This window comes from Platalea leucorodia, assembly GCF_965183815.1.
Source record: "Platalea leucorodia genome assembly, chromosome: 4".
Lineage (NCBI taxonomy): Eukaryota > Metazoa > Chordata > Aves > Pelecaniformes > Threskiornithidae > Platalea > Platalea leucorodia.
This window is the reverse complement of record NC_138826.1, coordinates 83,991,640-84,015,872: the sequence shown is the minus strand read 5'-3', so window position 1 is coordinate 84,015,872 and position 24,233 is coordinate 83,991,640. Positions and strand designations below refer to the sequence as shown.

Sequence of the window (24,233 nt, the reverse complement as noted above, 5' to 3'; positions counted from 1 at the left end):
GTTTTTTGTTTTTATTTTTTTAATAAAACCTCCTCCTCCTGCCAGAATACTGTTATACAGAAAAAAACCTGCTACTCTCTACTACTGTCAGTCTTTCAGATACAGTAAAAAACCTCAACGTACAAGAGTTTTAGAGCAAGTAATCAATCTGAAAAATGTTACACGTCAGTAATAAGGCATCCACGTTAGAGCTGTTTAAACAAAAAAGGAAATATTTCCCAAAATATATATTTTGGATCTGTGTAAAAAAAAACTTATATGTATTGCTTCCATTCATTTCAAAAATATACACCCACATGGACTGAAAGTGATCTTGGTGCTATGAATTTTAAATTACTGTAATTTATCCAGATGTAATCTGAAGACACAAAATCCAAATATTTTTGAACTTAATATTCTAAAATATGTAAAAAAATTTAATTATTGTTATGTGAAAAGAAAGCTAAAAATATACCCCAAATTTGATGCCATTTCATTGAGTGAAGAAGAAAGTACTATGAAAATAAACATTCATCTGGTTTCCTAACAATAAATATAAAGGCAGTTATTATAACATACTGCAACACAGGAAGTATTACTATATTGACCTTAATGTTCAATCAGTAGTTTTCAAATCTTTCCTCACTGAGGCTTGAATCTTCTACCTTGTCAGCTGTCCAACAACTTTTAAGAGGGTTTTATTTTCTTGCTTCAATTGTTCATTTTCATCTTCTATATCATCCAGGTCCTGTGAAAAGAAAAAAAAATAAAACCCAACACATTTCTCAGGACATAAATACAAACTCTCAATTAGTAGTAGCAGGAATTTAGCACCTTAGATCTGAAATTAAGAAGTTGGGATTGGGAAGAATTACCCTTAAATCTGTTAAATTGGCCTTTTTCCAAGTGTTATTGTAATTACAAAACATTAATATTCTATTCCTATGTACAAGCACCTTTAAATGGAAACGTAATCAAAACTAAAGCTACAGCAGGAATTAATGCATCAAGAAACCAAAATAGGATGGGCATGATTATTTTATTGGCATACACAGGCAATGTATCAGTCAACTATTGCCTCTGCTCCTCAGACTGTGCTTGTCTGTAACTATCCCGCTCACATATACACATCACTGGTTATTACTGCAAGAAGACCCGCCTTGTGTTTTAAATTAACTACCAAAATTTTCAGAAAAAGTACTGCCTGCCCATTTTCTTTTTTTCCATTTTCTGGGAAAAAAAAATTAAAAGGCGTTTTGTAACTTCCATCTGAACGGCTACTGAAAGAACAGACAGCATACACAGTAATAATGGGTGCTTAAAATAGATTGCTCCCACCCGAAATGTTCATCCCTCTTCCACCAATTACCATATCTACCCAGTTCCCATTTCACCTCTTCACTTCCTACCAAGTCTATTGAAGCCTTTAAAGTGAAAACCAGTGTACTTGCCTGTTTAATGTAAGCATTACTTCAGTAAAAATAATTTTCCTGTACAAAAAAAAACCATGGAAGAAACAGAATGAGAATGAAAAAATGAAGAAACAGAAGAGTGACCTCAAGGACAGCACTTTAAGGAGGAAAATGAAAGGCAGGCAAAGGAGAAAGAACCAGGATTCTTATTAGAGATCTGAGATGCCTTTTGATTGAAGCCTGCAAAACCCTACTGTTGCCATGCTAGATTAAACATAAAACAGCAGTAGAGAAAAAATTCTCTCTCTCTTGTTCCTTTAAGTTGTTAAGCAGTGTTTGACACACAGAGCCCATTTTCTTATTTCTTTTTAGTGGGGTCATTCCGGAAGGGCATGCTAGAGATGTTGTGTTTAATTGGTATCATGATTTCTAAAAGCCTCTTCAGTTTGCCAAGCCAAAATCCATACCAAAATACCTTTGCAACTACTTTATTGTTTTTGTAATGTGGAATCAAGAAATTACCAGCAGAAATTCCTCTTTGCCTCACAGAAGTAATGCTGCATCACAGTATGAATGACCTCCAGGAACAGCGTTTGACCACTCCAACATAACAGACACAAGTGACTTAAACATCTAAACATGGAACATTTTGATGGATAGCTACTATAAATACAGTTTACTATGTAATTGCAAGAAACACACTTTGTTTTCTCTCTTGTGCAGTTCAGATCAATAATCAGATGGAAGGGACAACACTTTTACAATAAAATTATGTATTTTTTAGTTCAATATATATTATACTGTGTTTGAACTTCTTGTTAACCTAGACATCAGATGCCTCAATTAAAGCTTACCTAAAAACCTTCTGTTTAAAATACCCGTAATTTATACAAAATAAAATATTAAAAGTTTGTGAAATATTTATGCTGCAAAAATAACATTCCGAAGATAACTACAAGTAAGAATTTTTTGAATATGAGCCAGGAAGAATAACTATTGCCGTTTAAATATCTACAGAAACAACCAAGAGAGGCAGGTGGGTTTTGCCACTCTGAAATTTAAAGTTTCGTATTCAAAATTACAACACTAATGTATGCTTATTAGTAAAAAGGATGATACAGCAGGAAAGCTTGGACTTCACATACCAAAGGAACCGATAACTACACAACTGACACTAATTGGATTGTAAATCCTCACTGACAGACTCTCTCCAAACACACATCTAACTACAATGACGTCTTAGTGAGGCCAGAGATGACCAAATGTAAACTACTCAACAGTTGAACTTAACCTATAAATATTTAAATATCTTGAGATGCCTTTCCCTCCAGACATTTGAGGTTTTTATGAAGCAATTACCCCTTTCTTACAAAAAACGTGGCAGACATACTTTTAGTGGCTAATGTACTGGAGTGAAAGAATGCCATTTACGGCAGAAAGCCTTTTCTGTTTCTCAATAGAAATACAGCTCATGTTATTTAAGTATCTTTGTGATGTACTGACTGACCTCCGTAAAATTATATTGTTATATTAAATAAATATATTTACTTAAAATGAAAAAAAGACTGCCAAGAAGTTTTCAGGATTCTTGGAAAAACAGTTTTTCAAGTGTAACACAAGATCTCTGCCAATGAAGGATGCACCCATGGTTATGAACTGACTGAAACTTCTAGAAAGAGCATTTCTTTAAATATGAGGGCTGAGCAGTCAGAAAGCTATGCAATAAAATGGCATTTTAAAAAGTTATTTTGGCTCTTTGACTTGAAATTCTTTCCATGTCTGTGCAACCTAACATGCAATAACTACACATGTTGATTAACAGAAAAGATGGAGAAATATCATAAATGTATAGGTAGTCAAATTTAAAGACCCCTATTGAGGTTACCTACCAGCAAAACCTTTTAAAGAGATCTCTGCATAAGCCCACTAAGTAAAGTTTAGTCCTCAGGACGTCCTTTTATCTGAGCAGAAGGCTGAAGATCACAACTGTTCTTCCATGCAAAGCACCCAATCCTGGTGCCACATCCACAGAGTAACATTCCATGAAGAACAGAGTGCTGGCTCTCGTGATCTCAGTTATGATAATAAACCTTAGGCAAATACGACTGCACTATTAATTTCCATAACTTTCTATCATGGGAATGATGCAGTATTTCTGTAGCTTTTCTTAATATTCTAAAGCTTTCCTCTTTTAAAAATCCAATAGCCAATATAGAAGCAGTCATAAATCCAAGAGCCATTAAAAAAGGAAGTAAAACTGCATCTGTTTTAATGGAAGCATCACTTGAGACATGGGTTCAAACTTTTGTAAGATGATAAATTATTAAGCTGGTCACAAAGTCAAAAGGCAGCTATTTCATTGTTAAGAAAACCCCAAGAGATGTAAACATAAATAACTTGCACCGCAATTAAGCTAACAGACAATGTTATAGCTATGATAAATGCTGACCTGATGGAGAAAAAAAAATAAGAAAACATTCTCTTCTGCATTTGAGAGAGGCTACTTAAGGAGCACCAATAAGGTGGCTTTGTATATCTCATGGAACAGTACAATTTTAGTCATTTTGTAACAGAGAGGTTTTTGGAAGGACTATATTGTTTTATGTTTTCTTTCCACACAACAAGCAGAAATTGCCATCATACTTCAACACAGGCAAGGTACAGGCACTGCTTGACTTCACTGCAAATGTTCAAACGTGGTTTCTAGTCAGACACTCAATGGATTTAATTTAGGACATCATATTTCAAATATAGCAGAAAAAAAAATAACATTGTTTCTGGAACAGCAAATCTGGCAAGCAGCCACGGTCCTAAAACACAAGCTTTCAGTGATTTAGGGTCTTTTGATTTGTTCTTTCTGACCTCTGAGTCAGGAAGTCAGGTGTGACCAGCAGTATCAAGTAGTTTTGCCACCCATTATGTAGAAGGAATGAACACTTGCCTTGACCGTAATAAGGTCATCAGCTTAGATGTGACAGATTCTTCGCACAATGGAAGAACGACATAAAGATCAATTCTTCAATTAAAATAGAAATCTCTCCAAAACAGACAATACTTCATTTATCCTACTAATTAACTTCCAACTTTCTTTATAAAAAAAGAAAAAGATATCTGTTTCAGAATAACCTCTGCTACTTTAGTCCTCTAGATTAGTTTGCAAACTTTTGTTGTCCTCCTTTGCTACAAATAGTGCAAAATGAAAGCTTGCCGCTGTGCACATAGAGTTATCGCCTCCCTTCACTGCTGGATTGACCAAAGCCAGTTCTGAAATTTTTTTCTGAATTTTTACAGGAATGTCTGCACTGGACCAATAGAAGCATATTTCCCTAATACATCCAGGCTCTGCACCTTCCTCAGCCAGGAAGTTCAAGATGAGGTCCCTTAACCATCCTATGAAAGAGTTCCAGTCTGCCCTTAAAACTGGGACTTCTTAAAATTGGTATCTTCTATCAACTTTAAAACTTCTCATCCTGTCCCACTCTCAAGCATGTCTCACTCTTCTACCCCCTCTTCTCCTGCCTGCACACCTTGCCTGAGTGATGCTAGCCCAAGTCTCCTGCCCCCTCGTCTCGTTCTACCTTTACTCGGGGATCAACAATAAAGAATATGAGAATGTGTGTCAGAATATAAAGCACTTAGAAAGATTTGGGAGTAAGATCATCTAAACTATTATTAGTAATTAAAAGATGGCTAAAATGAAATTAAATTTATAATTACGTTGTCTAATAAAAGTCCTGGGTAACAATTTATTGAGAAAACTGTCAAAACCCCAACTTAATTATTTCCTAGCATGCTACGTACTGAATTTGGAAACAAGAGGCAGTAAAGAACACTTGCTTTTATAACCTTGTTCTATGAACACTTATAGCAACAAGAAATTCAGGTACTCCAATAACACACAATCCATGGAAGTTAATCATGACAAACAGAAGTCACCTGAAAAAAAAAAATGTAACTTATTGACATGCCTCTTGAAAAGTCACACAAATACCAAAAAAGCCCCTTCACTTCATTCTCTTCTGACCTTGCCCAGTGGACATAGGTGCCTGAAGAAGAGCACAAAGAATGCAGAGAGTTTTATCTCCTCTTTATATAGCACTATATAAGAAACTATGTGCTTACTCTGTTTAATAAATCAATTTCTTCCTTCAGCTTTCCAATTAGTTCCTCTTTGTCCTGTGTCACCTTCATTAATCTTGCATTTTCCTGTCTCTCCTTTGCAAGTTCCTAAAACCAGAATATGCAAACAAGTCTGAAATGTAATTTTTGGTTTTAAGAGACAGTTTTACATTATTACGATTTAAAACACACAAACAAAGAAGAAAAACACACACACACACACTTACCCATAATTCCTCTTCTACAGCAAGTGAAACCCACGTCTTCAACCCCTTACATTTCAAGGAGCTAAAGAATCACATCTAAGAAAATATTTTATCCACAGCAAACCTGTGTGAGATCTCCGATTCCAGAGATAATGTTTTAATTAATATTTAACTTAGGCATGAATCCAACATTGCATAGGGGCCCAAAACAGAAGTAAATAAATGTAAAGCATCAGCTTCCAAATTCGTTACATTGGGAGGAGTATTCTTTCTTTTTTTTTATTGTTTTGTTTGGTTTTTGTTTGGGAGGGAGGTTTATACTACCATTAACAAGGAATGAAGACTCACTGGTAGATCTGTGGGCCTGAATGTGACAAAAAATGAAAATGCCCATTAGGAATTCAGTAAAACAGGGTTCAGGATACTGAAAGAAAGCCCTTAAATAGTCCTCTATTTTCTGTGTCACTGGCAGTTCAATTATTTCAGAAGGAAGCTGATTTGGAAGGGAGGATCATGGTGTACTTGACTCAAATCAGGCTTTCCCAAGTCTTTAAAAAAAAAAAAAAGTAATTTCTACAAAATATGCTTTATTTTCATCCTTTCCAAAAAAGATCTATTCAAATTGTGTTTACTTAGTAACTTTCATCCATACGAATTCAAGAATATTTGGCAAGTTACCCACAGAAATCCACTTCAGAGGAAGACAGAGAAGCCAGTAATAGATTACACAAATGACATTATTTAGCAAAATATTGGTTTAGGTGAAAATCTCAGCTTTAACATAATTATATTTTCCCAAAATGGTTTGTATGAAGAATGCCTGAAATCATGAAAACTTTAACAAACTGGATAGCAATTAAATTTTATATTTCAGTACATTAAAAAAAATCCAAAACAAGAAGTAGATCAGAAGCAGGCTTGCTAATTTTCTGAACAGTCAGTGAGCCCCTCCTTCCCCCAAGTTATTTGCCCTGTGTTGGTGTGTCACAAGGTACGTATGAGAAAGATGCAGAGCACTGTTGGCTCTTCTAAGCGTATGATCTTTACCTCAACTATTTCTCACTTATATCCCAAATGAAAACTAAACATCTGTGATTAGAAAGTTCGCATTCTTCTCAGTCAGTCTGACTCTTTACACATTTTTATAGACATATCTATTTGTACTTCAAGCATTTAGCATAATTTATATTTTACTTATAAATTTCCCCACGGAGTTTCAAAAGTACTTTACTTCAGATGTATGCCATGCAGATGTTAGTTGGTACTTACCCTTTCAAGTTCCTCAATCCTCTTTTCCAAAGCGTTACTTGGTACAGAACTGCCAGAAGAATTTGCATCCCTGCTGTATCTGCTGTAAGCTGTCCTGTCCGTTCGGGAATATCTATTTGGAGCATCATCTTCTGGTGCATTAGCTGTGCTACAAAGGCAAAGAGCAAAGCAGACACCTATTTATACATTTAACAAAATGGAAATGACAGAAGAAACAAGAAGTGCTTTCCAAAGCACTGAATAAGTCAGTCTAATAAACTGCAGAGAACATATTTCACAGCTCTTGTGTTGCTGAGAACTCACTGCCTCAGGGAGTCAAATACTTGGATAATGCAGCTCTCATGAAACAGGTAATCAACTTTAAACACATACTCACGCTTATCCTATCTTATTTTTGAAGATTTAAAAGTTTTATGAACTGTGCACATTAAAAACCAAGCTAAACAACTTTATTTTAAAAAGTAAAGTACCATTATGGAGTTTAAACCAAGCATCTTTAAGTAGATGAAAACATAAAGGATGAAAAACAAGTACACGTCTGAAACGTAAGAAGCTTACACATATCAACTGACTTTTCAGAAACTATGGATATGGCCTGTAAGGAACTGGAAAGCAAACCAAAGAGGGAAAGCAATGCGGCCCAACACATTAATTTTATGCCACTTCCAAATATTTTACTTCAGAACTTGGATACACAGCAGTTTGTCATAGCTCAGTTGGTAGGCACTCATTCATTAACTGGTGACATGTATTTTGCTTTAGATCATGTGTCTATTCATTAAAAATCACTGCAACGGAATCTTAACACATAAGCACTGCAAATGCACATAAGCTAGTTTTAAAAAAGCTTATGGGTTCTCCATTGTGATTGCTATGTACAAAACCAGTGTTATTTTAAAAATATACATATTAAAAGTCAAGCATTTTCAAAGTCACAAATTTAACAGTGTTCTTCCCATAGCTATTTTCTTCCTAGCAGCAAAGTTATTCACCTTCAATGCAGAATTTAATGAATAATTAAAAGCAGCAGAACAGAGTACCCTGAGACCAAGCAGAGAGATAGAGATCTTTCACTCCCCAATCCACCAAAACCACACTACTTTGACTTTGAAAATATAGAGCTAAACAGCCAAAGACAAAAAAAACCCTCCTTGTTCCATCTTCAGCAGGAGAACTCAAATGTAGACACTCAAAAGGCACCTGGACATTGTCCCGGGGAACCGGCTCTAGGTGGCCTTGCTTGAGCAGGGGGGTTGGACAAGATGCCCTCTAGAGGTCCCTTCCAACCTCAACCAGTCTGTGATGCTGTGAAATCACATGGCTGGAATACGCATCTAATGGTTTTCTAGAGCACTTAGGAAAACAATGAAAAGCACTACGAGTATCCCTACATTTCCTTTAAAACATAGAAGCGTACATGATTAATGTGTTCATTTAACAGTTTTGCATTTCATAACTCTAGAAAACCCCTGCTGATAATGTGCAAGTCTACATGGATACAGTGCAAATCAGAAGCAGGACTATCTGGCAAAAGGATGTCTTTTCATGGATATAAATACTGTTTTGCTCCAGTATGTGTGAAGCTTCCAAGGCACACTGACACAATTGTAAGGAATTTTGTAGCTTAATGTTATTACCATATTTAGCACTGTTTATTCTTCATCTAGAAGAATTTTTTTAAAAACATTTCTAGGACCGGATACGCATGTTGCAACACAACATAAGGGAAATATTTTAGCTTAACTCTATAAATTCTAGGTTATTTGGCTTTCCAAAAGATGTGTTGTTTCGTGCTGTTAATGTCACGAGGATAGACCACACAAAAAAGGCTCAATTTTTCATCACTGAAAAATGAACCCTTTTGCCAATATACTGGAGTATCTCAACTCAGCCCCAGTCAGTGATATTGGCAGATGCTCCTACAGGAAAGTTAGAAGAAAGAATACCTAGACAGGAAGGGCTTCATTAATACTGAAAATTAAGACATTTTATGTATTTTCCCCTGAAACTCACACTCAAAAATTTCCTCATCTATTCCACTGGGGAGCAGATCCTACTGAACACATTCCTTTTCAGTATCAGCAAGTACAAAGGACATATCATGAAGATTTCCAGGAAATGGGATTTAAAAAAACATTTAAAGAGGCATTAGACCGTAACCTAACACAAGGAACGTGACAGATACAAAGTTCATTATTTTGGCTGTTATAACCAATGCTCAGTACATAGCAACAGCAAAAAAGGTACCATCCAAAACACGGCAGACATATCTTTCATACAGCATGGAATTTTAGTCTTCAGATACAATGTCACTTTGTAAGGCTTAGACAAGAAAGAAAACTTATTTAGAATAACATCATCACTGATCTTGGTGTCTATGCTTTACTAAGAGAAAATACCTATCAACCAGCCCCAACAAAAGATATCTTTATGAAAATAAACGTGTATATTTATATATAATCTATTTTATGATTATAAATATATGACAACAATACTACTACTACTACTGATGACAATCTGTCCAAACTGAAGAGCTTTATATACCACTAAGAAAACAAATTGGGTTTATGCCTTCTTTTGCGGGAAGGCCGGAAAGTGCACACATGTGACAGCAGAACCCCATTTAGTTTGAGACTGCAACTGAAATCTTGCTTCCTTCGCTTTCTAACCGAATAAAGGTTTACAAATGCTTGCAACTTGCAAGTTGCTGGAATATCACAAAAGGTATGAAAGAAAAGAAAGCCTATTGTCTGTAGATGTACATTGGGTAAAAGTGGTCACTAGCACCAGAAAAAGAAAAAGAAAAAAAAAAAAAGGGGGTCTGGCAAATTGAAAAGATTTAGAGTCACTGCTCAAGAACGCAATTCAAAACGTATTCCACTTTTTAGCATTCGGGTAACTTATGCACGTGACTGTTTCAACACTTGCAGCTGAAACATCTAGCCACAGGCTATGGCTGCAGGAAACGGTATTTTTTAAATTATCTTTCAAGAAGAGTGTCTGAGACTGTATTTGTAGCCATATGTACACAAGATTAGAGTGCTCACCCAGAGAGTAGCAAATGAGAATGCATCTGGATAGAAACATCCCTCACTGCTGCTTCAAAAGGGCATGTTCGACAAGACGTTTAACAAAATTCAACTTGTTGTTCCATCAGCTTACTTTCAATTAGCCACTACCAAAACCTCATTTTAAATGTGTATTCCTGTACTAAAATGCTGAAAACAGAAAACACTTTTGCAACTTAAGACGACTTGCTTTTGAAAGTTTCTTCTGGCTGTACTTAAATAAAAATCATATAGCGAAATCAACCCACATCACAGTTTGACTACTCTTACACAGAAACAAAAATTTTGCTTCAGAATGATGTTCTAGCAATTTTCTTTAATATAAAATCAGTTATTCACAAAGGGACAGGTTTAACAGCAATATTACAGAAAGGTGGAATAAATCTTGCTCCTTCCCATGCCTCTTTGGTTCTTTCAGTGTTTTCCTGAAGCACTGTCCAAATTGCAATTTCATCCAATTGAAGTCACCCAGTCAAAAACAGATTTCATTGATTTCAACTACAACACATTTATTTTCATATTTTCATATTTGCTAGAATCTTGTAACTATACTTGATTTGGAAACCCCTAATTATGTCATTGAAATAAAAGTCAGTTGTTAACAGCTGCTTTGGAAGAATTAGCAAAAGACAGTATTTCTAAATAGGCCACCTTGAACTTCTGTTACTTTGGACTGCTTAAGCCAAGTCCATGGCTTTCAGAGCTGAGCTAAGGAAAGGCAGTCTTGTCTTCTCTGCAGCTGTACGCTCCTAGCCTCCTCCACTTTTCCTAGCTCTGGCCTCCAGGTGACTTGCGCACGAAACCACTCAAGAGACTGATGTAGCAATCCAGCAGCCCAGCAAAGAAAGCCATCAACTTTCAGCTGCAGCGGCTCCCTGAAGCATCACCCCTGTCCAGTTGCATGAGCACTGGCACAAGGGACAGGGAGGAACTGCAGCCAGCTCAACTTAGACCATCAAAAACTTCTGCAGAAATAAACCTGAAGTGTTTCTGCCTCCTCATAACATCAGCATTGGCTGAAAAGGGGAAACGAAAGTCAAGAAAAGCACCGTGAGTGACCCCTGTCTATTTTAAATGTTCATATCCACCACAGTAGTGGTCCTAATGTAACAGGCTAGATGAGACAGTGCTTCAACAGCCAGCCCTCGCTGTAAAACTCCTAAACACAGGCAAGTAGGCAAGTCTGGGCATAGTGTTATGAAATAGTATTTTGCAGCTGTATTTTTTTGAATTAGTGAGTCCAAGTTTACAGTTGAAGCTTTATAGTAATCTAAAAACACCGAGCATGAGAATTTCATCAGGTCTTTAACATTTCCTTCACAGCGCTTCCAATGAGTGCTCTGAAGCACTAGCTGCTTCTCTTCTTGTGATCTCTTCTTCCTCATTTATTTTTCAACTCCTGCATGAATGTTAAACTCAAGTACAGCGTGGTCTTTTAGAACTAGTGGGCAAGGGTCTCTGCCTGTTGGGTTCCATGTTGGTGTGCCGTACTATCCTAAAAAAGGGGGGAAAAAAACTCCTCTGACATTTTGTCTGGAAGCCATAAAGCCATACCATATTGTATTCATTTCCACTAATAAAGAAACTTATGAGAGGGACACACCCCTGAACCACTAAGAGATTTTAATCTAACTCTTTCTGTAAACTGATTGACCCTGTTCTGTCTGATCCATGAACCATGCAAAAATCTTCTGAGTTATTTTAAATCCTGATTTGTAAGGTTTTCTTTTCAATTTAAGACATTTCTAAGAAATAAGCTAAATCGGTTCAGAAGCTAGTAGACGGTCTTAAAAATAAGCTGCTAAAATAAATTCTCTGTACGTATAAAAATATTCCTACGTCCACATCCGTATCTTGCTTTACTGTTACTTGCAAACAAACTTTTCAGTTCACAGAATGCAAGAACAATGTAATTCGTGTTTATTGAACTATTTGAGTGTAATCTACATGTAAAGAGAACACACTTTGTCATTCTCTTGTTTGAGAAATCAGTAATGACACCAACTATGCTGATAGCATCAGACCTGAATCAGAAAACCATTCTCACTAATGGCAACGTGCTTGTTGCTTTAAAATAACTACTCAGAGAGCAGCGCAAAGACTGGTAGACCCAGTTAACAGTAATAGAAGTTTGGAATGGCCAAGATCAGGCACATCACATGAAGAAAAGCTTAGGGAGAAATGAAAGATGAGGAAGTTGATATGGGCTATTATCACTGAAGGATACCTACACATTTTAATCATGTGAAGCTCACAGTCACGACAGATGGCTGGTCACAACTCCCAAATACGCTCATGAACATGTCCTGTGGCCTTCATATCAACATGACTTTGAAGATTCTGGACATGCTTTTAATAGATCTTACAGTACCACTCCAGATCACAACAGAACCATCACTTTCTTTTGAAAATATTTTTTAATCACACAACTACAAAGGAACCCCTATAGAAACTTTTGGGGTGTAAGTATGAAAATTTTAAAAGTAAATTCAGAAGACAGACTACAATCATAGATTAAGATCCTCATCCCAAACTTGTATTTACTGCATAAGGAGACAGGCTCAGGTTGTCCAAGTCAGCCAGAACAGAAGTAGAATAACACAATCCCAGCCAGCAGAGTTCATTTGTAAACATGTCTTCCACTCAATGGGCACTCAGTGAAACGGGTTTCTCAGCAATGTTATATAAATGTTTAACCATGGATTGCTGTACCCATATAAGGCAAAGTAGCTACCGTGTCTGATTAAATAGACAGTAAAATCTGGGCAATTCCTTGAGCCCTGGAACATATTGAGAGAATATCAATTCCATAAGCCAAGAGGCTGGGCATCTCAATGCAGACATGAAAACAGCTATATGGGAAGGGAAAGGGAAGGTACTGGAATCCCAGGATGGTATCAGTAACCCAGGACTAGAAGTTAGAAGAGGACAGAGAATGGAGACAAAACAGGGAAAAAAACGAAGACAGAGAAATATCAGAGAATACTAGGACCTCAATGGTTAAACATAAGCATGTAATGAGAAAGGGCTAGAGAAAGGGAAGTGTGTCTAGCTGGGCTAGGAAATGGAAACCAGTGAAGAAAAATGCTGAGATGAAGAGATGTCACTTATGATGAACAACAACTGGGGAAGAGGGAGAAAGCAAAAGATAAGGAGCAGGAGTAGTAAAGATGAGGAGAAATTACCTGAAAATTTCTGACAAATAATGCATTCTTCCTGGAGTGGGGAGTCTATAACAGAGCCCAAGAATTTAGGCAAACATAATCTTTTCAATTTTGCTGTCATACGCCTGTGAAGGTACTAACAGTCTCTTTTCCCCACCCACAAGTACTGACCACCTGTTGTCAGAGTAGCACAAGTAACAGTTTCACATGGGAAGTCAAAGCGGTTGTCACTACCTGAGAACATGCTTTGCTCTCAGTTTGCTTTGAAAACCTAAGGGAGTACCCCCAAAACTGTTAAAAGCACATTAAGTTGAACATATCTGAGTCTTCAAGCACCTTATGGTCTCAATTCAGCCTTCACATTCCAGTACCAGGTGTAATCACAGAACAGCATTTTCGGTTTCCAAAGGACTTCTGCTGTATTTGGGACATAAGTGAGATCAACAGCACAGTGAATGAGAATTACTGGAGAGGAGGGTGTCTTCTCTAGGACCTTCCCTTACTGCAGATGTTGGAAGGGGTAAACAAGCCAAACATTGCCAGAACAGAAGAGGACTCTGGTCCCGACTCCTTCCTTTAGCGTTCACACCAGAAAGCGAAGCCACTGGGAGCCATACTTTGTTCAAGTACTCTCACTTGAAAAATTACTTGGGAGGAGGCTAGAAATTTTCAAATATAGAGAAAAATCAATAGATACTGTTAACTCTAATCACAGTGGGCATTGAGTCTCTATCTATAAAATATCAGCTACTGTATACCTCACGTAGGTACAGGTTAGTCTACTAAAACCCTCTTAGTATTTGTGAGCACCGGGCACTGTGCTAACCTCACAGGAAAATAATCCCTTGTTTTCAACATGAGGTTTGAAGACTATGCAATGAGTAAGATAGATGGCAACGTACATAAAAAAATATAAACAGCAGCTCACAGCCAGTCAGATTCCTCCTGAATGTGACGCCAGTCCTGAGGGGGAAAGTTCACAAACAAAAAAACGTACATCCTGCATATAACTAAAGCTGACTGAACAAAGACTGCACAAAAAAGTCTTATTTTAGCATTTTTTAGCTTTGGAGTTTCCTATTTTTGCAATGCTAATCAGACAAATTAGCTTATTTTCAAATAAGCTACAAATGTGATTGCGCAAACTTCTATTTATTATCACTCCACACACAACCAAGTTTTTGCAAGTGAGTGAGGATGAACAGTATGTGAACAGGGTAAAAATAAGGTTTATGAAAAGCCAGAAAGCACTATGATACACACCACTAAGTATTTGGCAGATACAAATAGCAATGAAATTCTGCACAGGGACTGAAGAGGAAGCGAAGACTGAACTAAAATATGTTTGATTAGTAAGAAAGTAATCACGGAATTATATAGTTATTAAGGTTGTGACAGTAAGTCCACCCATTCTGCAATGACAAAGTGATTTAAAAAAAAACCCTACACCAATAAAGATCATCACTCAACTAGGTTTATGAGAACCCAGGGATCTAAATATAAAAGACAGCACCATGCTAAGAAATCTAAAGCATAACAGGATAGGCTATTATGTTTTACAGTGAGGGTGGTGAGACACTGCAACAGGTTGCCCAGAGAAACTGTGGATGCCCCATCATTGGAAGTGTTCAAGGTCAGGCTGGGTGGAGCTTTGAGCAACCTGATTTAGTGAAAGATGTCCTTGCCCATGGCAGGGGGGGTTGGACGAGATGATCTTTGAAGGTCCCTTCCAACCCAAAGCATTCTATGATTCTATAGGTGAACAAGTCTGAGGGGTAGAAAACACACCAGTGAAGACTAGATAATTGTAGGTGCTCTTTGCACTTACTTCTACAGCCAAGATATACAGACACAGATGAACTAACCACCTACGCATTTTACATGAGTAACGGATATCTAAAAGAGAATACATTCCCTGTGTCAAATAAAAATAAGTTTACACAAATGCTTTGCTTCAGCTGATGTATTTTAGACCCCATGTTACCATTACGTTTTCCTAATAATTGTGATAGCTGTGTCAATATTAATTCCACATCAGCAAAAATTTCCCACACTGGTCAGGTGCATCAAGACCTTCTGAAATATTTTTCTGATTAAAGAACTTGAGTAATGGCCAGGGTAACACTTGGCTCAAACACAAACAAATAACAAACAGGACATACTACATGTGGGTAGCATCCCCTACAACTGAGAAAGTAGTATGACAAAACCATAGACATTTCTTTCACTATTACTGTGGAGAGCAACAAAATTATCTTCCTGTATTAAACTTCAGAAGACGGTGGTTCATAAATTAACTGTGAAACTACAAGCTACTAGGTAATGTGTAGTCAAGTTAGACATTTGCTTGGGAAACTGTTCTGCACTATTAAGACCCAGCAAAATACTAGCCGAGTTTATTTTAACATAGTAACGTAATAGAGGGGTTTGGATAAGTTTGCTGCATCTCTCAGGTCCTTACCTCAAAATCAGGCTATATATCTACAGTAGCAGTATGATGGCCTCTACTACAAACACCCATTTAATCAGCTTTATTTCTGGCAGAACTATATATGTAAAGAAATGTGCTGTGTACGAAGATCTCATACCTTTTATACCTGCTTGAAACCATCCTGGAGGAGTCCTAAAAGAAACAGAAAGGAAAAACTAATTAACATTTTTCTTCTATTTGTAGTTCCAAAATACTTTATCACTCCATAGAAAACAAAGCCTGCAGTTAAGAGCAGGAGGCCCATGTCTCAAACAGCCGCTGTACAACTCAGTTTTGCACTATTTTGCTGTCAGGAATAGACAGAATACCAGGATTACTGTCACCGTGTTACTGCTTCTGAACATCAGCTCAGAACGCTTGAACAGCAGCTTCTGGTTACATCTTAAGACTGGATGCACTTACTCCGTCCCCCAGCATCCAGAACATGCAGCTTACCAAACCAGCATACATCCTGCCACCGATAAGCCTTCACTACCGCTACTAATACAGAAACTTTGATAGCTGTTCATCTACTCATCCAAAAGCAGCAGAGCAAAACTGTTCTGATTCTTTGGCACTGGTGCTGTCCGTCTGGACGGAACAAAAACTGAAGCCAGCAATTAGTACAGGGTTGAGACCCAAATCAATTTATTATGTATCAGCTGGGTCACGGTAACTACAGGTATGCTCTTTGCCATGCTAACCCAGGTGTTGCAACCTGGCTCACCTCAGTTTCTCTCAGGCAAACTGAAGTGGTCTTCTCCTGGCACTTGCTGTTAAGCAGGTAGACTAGAAGTCTGTATGTGGGTGTTTCATGCACTCAAATGTTAAACAGTGACTTGTCAAGCTACAGTAAGTCGATTTTGATCATTGCTTTCTAAGCACCTGCAGAGGCTTAATGCATTCTGACTACAAACTTAAAGAACACTCTGCATCTCCTTTGATTGCGCTTTGGAAATTATCTTAACAACTGAAATAGTGAGAAACAGAACATATTTTAAATAACAACGCACATTTTAAATAGGAGTTCAATGGTGCAAAAGCCATGCATCTGGCCCTTCAAAGATACATCCATGGATTACTTGCAGATTACAAGTCTTGCCATATTTTTTCTAGCTTAAGGTAACAAATTTCATTACTTTTCAGATTCCCACAACGCAGTAAGAAGATGTTTTCACTAAGATTACATTTTGGTTTGGGTGGTTTTTGTTGGGTTTGTTTTGGTTTCGATTTGAAAAAAAAAAAATCCATTATGCTTTTATTCTGGCTCTGTAAAGATGGAAATGGAAACAAGAACAGTGGGGAAAAGGGCTCATTTACTGTTACACAATCCCTGAAAAAACATAGATGCGTTACATACAAATAAGAAAACCTGAAACAATATATTTGCATCAATAATGCTATGCTAGTAGCTTCACAATACCAGTCTGATCCCACAGAAAAATTAAGACAAGTTTCAACTGGTAAATGATGGCTCAGATTAGACAGAGTAAGTCCACAAATATTTTTTAGGATGTTGTAAGAAGAACATGAACCAATTATTTTATTAGTCACAGACAAAACTCCCCCCAGCATCAGCAAATATTAGGTAAAAAGTCAGGAAAGAATATTTAAGGACTTAATGAACTAAACAATTGTCTTTACTGGAAAAAATAACAGCAAAGCATGAAATTCTGTCTATTTATGACACTAACTGCAGACAACGGAATAAATGAGTTCTCAAAACAAGATGCAAGAGAAATTCCATCCACTCTGAAAAATCCTACAAAACATTACACTACCTTCACTGATCAGTGTATTAACGTCTAAGCAAATAAACAAGCTAAAACAATAGGATAAAAAAATTATAGAAAATGAAGTTGACAAAAAATATTTGTATTACAAAAACAAAATTTTATCTTAAAGTGCATTTTATTTTATGAAGCATTTTCAACTTCTGCAATACATGCTACACTTTCCCTAATATAAGCAGAAGAACAATATTCAACAAAGTTAAGTCAAGGAAATTATTTGAAGAAACCTACAAAGTAGTGTAAAATTGCTGGTTTAACACTTATAATTATTTTCTCATTGATGACAGCATCTGGAAAGTAGCACTTCACAGCTATGAAACAGCAACCTAATTTCACCTCTAAAAGGGCAAGGAAACAGAATTTTAAATGGTACCGATGCTATTTTTAAAGTTTACTAAGGGTAGATTATCTTTGAAAGGTCACAGCCATTGGGGGAGGTTTCTGAGGACTGGAAGGAAGTAAATGTTACTCCTATCTTCAAGAAAGAAGATGCAGGGAATTACAGGCCAGTCCCTACCTCAGTCCCTGAGTAGGTGATGGAATAAATCCTGAAATCAGCATGGATATATGAAGGGGAAATCACGCCTGACTGGCCTGACAGCTTTCTGCAAGGAGATGACTGGCTCAGCAAACGAAGGGAGAGCAGATGATGTTTACCTCGATTTTAGCAAGGCTTTCAACCACCTTCCCACATAACATACGTATAGGTAAACTGCTGAAATATGGACCAGGTAAGTAGACTGTGAGGTGCAATGAAAAGTGACTGGACTATCAGGCTCAAAGGCTTATAAACAGCAGCAGAGAGTCCAGCAGGGCTTGATACAGGGGCCATTACTGTTTAACATCTTCATTAATGACCCAGATGATGAGACAAAGCGCACCCTCAGCAGTTCGCAGACTACACAAAACTTGGATCAGCAGTTAATAATACATCAAATGGCTGTGCTGCCATGCAAAGGGACATTGACAGGCTGGAAAGTGGCCTAACAGAGACCTCATGAAGTTCAAAAAAAGGGAAACGCAAAGCCTTGCACCTGTGGAGGAATAATCCCAAGTACCAGTACACGCTGTGGACTGGTTGGAAAGCTGCTGTGCAGAAAAGGACCTGGGGGTCCCGGTGGACACCAAGCTGAACATGAGCCATCAATATGCCCTTGCAGCAAAGAAGGCCAAAAGCATCCTCCGGATGCGTTGCCAGCAGGCCAAGGGAGGTGATCCTTCCCCTCTGCCAAGTCCTGGTAAGACCATGGCTGCAGTGCTGGGTCCAGCTCTGGGCTTCTTGGGATTCTCGGTATGAAAAAGACATACTGGAGAGATTCCAGCAAAGGGCCACACAGATGATTAACTGTTTGGAGCTTCTGACACGTGAGGAGAAGCTGAGAGTGCTAGGAATGCTCAGACTGGAGAAGAGAATGGTCAGGAGGTATCTTGCCGATGTGTATAAACACCTGATGGGGTAAAGCAGATGAAGCCATACTCCACTGTGCCCAGAGAAAGGATGAGAGTCAATGGACAGAAACTGAAATACAGGAAATTCAATGTAAATGTAAGAAAATACTTTCTTACTGTGAGGTTAAACACTGGAGCAGGTTGCCTAGAGAGGTTATGGAGTTTCTATCCATGAAGATAAAAAAAATGCAACTGGCCACAGTGCTGAGCAATTTGCTATAGTTGACCCTGCGTCGTCCGCAGGAGTCAGACTAGAAACTTCCCGAGATCCCTTCCAGCCTTAATGATTCTGCTTTTCCACTCTGCTCATCTGAGTTTTCCATCTGCATTCTTCTCTCAGCTTAGTGAGTTTAAGTGAACACACACCTAATGTGGCAGCTTCAGAGGATTTCATTCTGCCCTCTAATATCGTTATCTAGGGACTTGCCTATCCGAACTTTTACATACAGAGGACTGTAACGGCCTGATTTTTAGCTTTAAGACAGTCAGCAGTGACTGTCAAAGACAATTTGACTCCGATGTATGTGAAAAGATACAAGTACTTTCATCTAATACGTTAAGATACACGTTCACTGTAGCTGAAAACTGAAATGCCGTATCAGTAATATCAGCCACAGCTCTTGGTGGTGATGGTCTCAGAAACATCCTGGTTGTCCTGTTAGCCATAGACAAGTGGTTCAACTCTCTTTTTAAGCTTGGATGGAGAAAGAGACACATCTAGGTGACTGTGTCAAAATTTTGCCTGTCTGTCTGTAGATACAACTCTTGCCAATAAAGTAGGAACTCTGGGCTCTAAGCTTCCCCAGTTCTTATTTTTTAAACACCTCCTTTTTTAGAAAAAAAATGCTGAAACCTTAAGGTTATGGCCATGCTTCCTGGTGAACATAAGCCTCTGCTTATGGTGAAAGTCAGAACTCAGGAGAAAGGGAGAATTTGCATGTGACACTGCAGTCTAGTGAAGCACACATACCCCTGTACAAAGAAATCTCTGGACCTTGGATGCTTGTTTTCTACTCTAGACACCAAAGGGATGCAATGTATCCATCGTATACCCTCAAATTTGCTAAGACCTTTTCATACAGTAAAGGCAAATATAAGCTGTAAAGCAGTTCATATACATAGACTTGTACATTTACCTCAACAGGAGACTTCTAAAAGTTTGGCAGTACTATTCAGAAAAGCCAGTTCTTCAGAAGAAGAAAGCTGGGAAAGCAAACAAACGCTCAGGGACAAAGTACATGGCAAATACTCTCAGTTGCTACAAATGACAGCTGTTAAAACTAAAAAAACAATTAACTAGACCTTTGTAACAGATGTTTCTACAGCAAGTATTAGTTTTAAATACAAAAATAAAAACCACTATGAGCAAAAAGTTAAAAATACATGTCTGATGCATAAAAACAATCTCCTCTAATAACCAAATTAATACTGCAGATTTGGTAAATTGTGTCTTTTATTATTTTGGAATCTCTAATGTAAATGCAAACCAATCATTCTTTAAGGTGATCAGGCAAGCACCGGAAACATTATTTATCTCTGTTCTCATGTTATGAAAATTATTTTCTGTGTGTTATTTATCCAAAAGTTGCTGGGAACAGGAATATATGTAGTTATACTATAAACAGCACTATGCATCTATTAATCAAAAATGAATCTAAGCTTTCCAACTATTCAAAAGCTCTTAAAATGAGGCAAACATCTCTTATAATTTAAGATCTTGTCTCCTCCACCACTTTTGGAGAAGAGAAAGTTGGCAGAAAATGAAGAAAGGGAAGGAAAAAGGAGGAAGAGTCCTGTTCTGCAAAGAATTAACCTAAAAGCAGATGATCAGGCATGTATATTAATACTAATTTACAAATCTTGCTTATATTCTTTAATATTTTTAAACTTTGAGTTTTAACCCCTGTTTAAAATACCTAGTAATTACTATAAAAATGAATGATTTGGCAAAATAATTGTTTATAAGGAATGAAGAGATCGGTTTATTTCAACATCTCCCTTTAAAAAAGGAATTCTCTTTACTGTCTGTGGAAATCCTGAAGGGAAAAGCAATCAGTAAAGAAGTAACCCATAACAATTATGCTAATGGTTTCCTTCATACTGGTGAAAAATATTGCTGCCAAAGACCTGTAACAACATCAGTTCTTCATCCAGGGTTGAAATCAAACACTCGTTTCAATACAGTATTCAGAACACAGCTTTAAAATTACTTTTACTTCTTGCACGTGATCTCTGGCAGCTTGCATTACCTTTTAACAATATATAGTACCGCTAATAAAGTATACAATTAAGTAGTCTTGCTCTTGCTCCATCTCAGGTGGGAGCTCAAAAACACCACAGACTGACATACATCAGCATTACTCCAGAAAACTGGTCATGCTCCCTTTTCCTCACATCTACAAAAGTGTTTGTGCAGCCATGTATTAATGCACAACAGGGTGTGGTCTAAGTGAAAATAACCAAGGAAAAAACAAAAATTTGTCTCATTCCACATGAGCTCCTCCATCTGATTCACCACACAGCCTAACACACACACACACCCGCTGCACGAGAGAAAGAGAACCTGTAACGGCAGAAAAGGCAGCTGAGACCATTTCCATTAATGAAACCATTTGCTGCCAGTTAAATTTCTGTTGAACGAGGATGTAGGCAACTTTGCTCACTCCCCTCTCTGCTCCTGGCTCATCTTGGTATTTCATCTGGCCAATACAGAGATTACATAAACAAGCTGGTCATCAGGCTTTAAATAAATAGAGTTGTCTGCATTTACAAGTGTCTGACAAAGATTTCCAGATGCTAAACCAACCCTACCATTACAAATCCACTAGTTAAAATGCACTAACAAACATTGTTTTTAAACATGTACAAACTCTGGAGTCAGCTGGACTGTGAAAACAGTTCACTGGAATCCCTTGAAAGACTACTTAAAAGTTTCGCAAACAACTAAAGCAAATTGCCTGGATCAAATCAGGCTGCTGGGGTACACTGGTCTACATACTGCCATGTAGAATACATGCAGCGTTTTAGAATTTGACTATATACTAGTGTAAATCATAACTACATGATGATATTCCTGCAACATGCAAGGTTAAATTTTGACTGAAATTAGGCCATCAAAACAATTTATTTTTTCATATGCAATGCAAACATGGGCTTCCTACAAAGCTTCCTATACATTCTTCAAGATATGAGCAGATACAACTTCACTGCATGGAGGAAGGAGGTCTACTGCTGGGGTTTCTTGCCTTTTTACATATCAAGGAACAGGCAGATTCTCTCTCCATCCAGCCAGTCAAGTTACCTCCAGTCTCCTTCACGAGTCACATCTTGATTAACTACATCTACTTTCTTCTTACATTCAGTACAACTTTACATTGCCATTTCCAAGGAAATGGCAGTTACGTATCTTCTGCAATGCAGACAAATTTTCATTCAGATATTAAAGTGAGATAACGTCTGAATGCTTGACAACTGAAAGGCATCGAAATTTGCCGAGAGAAAGCATCTCTCAGGAGCAACAAAGTCATGAAGGCACCATTTATCTTCCATTCCTGATTGTAAACCATTTGAAAATTTCTAGACATGCTTTTCATGGAATGTAACACCAAATCAACTTTGAATGGAAATGCTTTCACTGCTGGGTGTGTGCGAATCTCCACTGCAACCATTCTCTCCAGAAGCGCTCTAAGGTGCTTCCAAGCTTCTTAAAGCAGCAATTGTATCACTCAACTACTTGCACCCCTGACAGCTGTGCACTTTCTAGACCTCTACTTGGACAGAACACCTGTACGTACAAAACCATCCCAGGCTCCCTCCCCTCCCCTTATTCTTCTAGCTGCCAAGATTTTACGTCTATTTCCACAATTCATTACATTTTATTTTTTTCCTGGTGTGGATTTCCTAGAGATGACCTTAAACACTCTTTGTTCACCCAATAAATCTCTTTTATAAGCAGTCATTCTAAAAATGAGCTTTTATTTCTAAAGCTGTTAAGAAAGCATGAAGTTATCACCACCTATTAATCAGTTACAAAATAAACTGAAACAGGAACCTGGTATGGTTAAAAAAAACCAAAAGCTGACCTACTGTTCTTAAATAGCCTGACAAAATTTTTCGTATTTTGATCTTCCTTTGATTTGTACTCTGTCAAGTTGGAACAAACACATTTTAAAAGAGCCTTGTTTAATTTACATCCAACTGATCTTTTTAAAACACACCATAATGAATAACACAGAATAAAAGTTTGAGCAGGAAAAAGACATTCTGGAGATATTCTGGAGATTAAAATTCAATTGCCAGAACTATTTTAATATTGTGGCACCCAGATACCTAATTCCAGATCAGCAATACAGAACAACTTCTTCTGGGTGAAGCAGTTGATGTACACAAGCAAGACCTAAAAAAATGTCACGGGGAAAAGGAAGTCACAGTTTCTTTACCTGCACTAAAAAGAGGAAATTAAAGGTTAATATACCCTCCGGTCACATATTTCTGAAATGCTGGCTGATTGATTCCAGTAGGAATTTATAAAAGTGGAAAGGCAATGGCATTACAGTCTATACAAGGACGATGCTTTCTTTCAGAAGGAAGCCATAAGAGAAAATATAAAGGTAAGTTCAATAAGTAATCTGTTAGAGCATCTGCTTGTATTTTTTTTATTGAGAGAGAGAGAACCAAACAGAAGATCCAAAGAGAAGACACCTCCCCAGATACAGAGTAACCTAAAAATAAGTTAGGACAGCATCACAAGTTACCAGTTCCCTAGAGTGACTTCGAATTCCCAGGCCCTTTCAATGCAGCGCATATGAAATCCATGCATCTCAGACTCCAGGCAGTCTCTTCTGCCTCTGGACTACGCAACCCTTTGGGGAGAAAAGCTATTCAATTTCTTTTTCAAAAGGGAAATCTGAAAACATGTCATTCTCTGTGATATGTGTGTGTTTCTGGACTGTGGATGAATGATGCCCTACATGAAAACACTGCAGTTCTCTTTATCTGACAGCGCAGAGCCTCAATGAGGTACTGCACATCCAATACACATGTGCACAGAGCCTGTTTACGTGCTACTTTTGCTTTTCCAGAAATCAGGAGCAATGAAGACAACCATGCAAAGAACGCCTCTTCCCCAAATCTGCCAGGATCCAAGGGTACCTACGAGCTCTAGAGCTCAGCACCGGCCTCGTCTGGCTCCTGCAAAGCGACTCAAGCGTTCTTAGGCGCAGCCTGCCTGGGCACCGCACCCCGCAGACACAGGCGTGCCCTTTCTGAGCCCAGCCAAGTGGGAAGCATGGTTCAAAGGCACCC

General features: G+C 37.8%; 1 protein-coding gene across 1 annotated transcript in view; it reads right to left on the bottom strand.

The window, feature by feature from the left end:
• Positions 1-640: 640 nt before the first annotated feature.
• The window catches only part of PAWR (pro-apoptotic WT1 regulator), a gene marked incomplete at its 3' end in the record, with an annotated part of 79,910 nt that continues 56,317 nt past the window's right edge, over positions 641-24,233 (bottom strand). The window contains exons 3-6 of the mRNA XM_082310640.1: positions 15,806-15,840; positions 6,986-7,133; positions 5,514-5,618; positions 641-727 (exon numbers count right to left, since the gene is read on the bottom strand). Coding sequence (XP_082166766.1) covers positions 641-727; positions 5,514-5,618; positions 6,986-7,133; positions 15,806-15,840 — 375 coding nt within the window. The remainder of the gene's footprint in view (positions 728-5,513; positions 5,619-6,985; positions 7,134-15,805; positions 15,841-24,233) is intronic.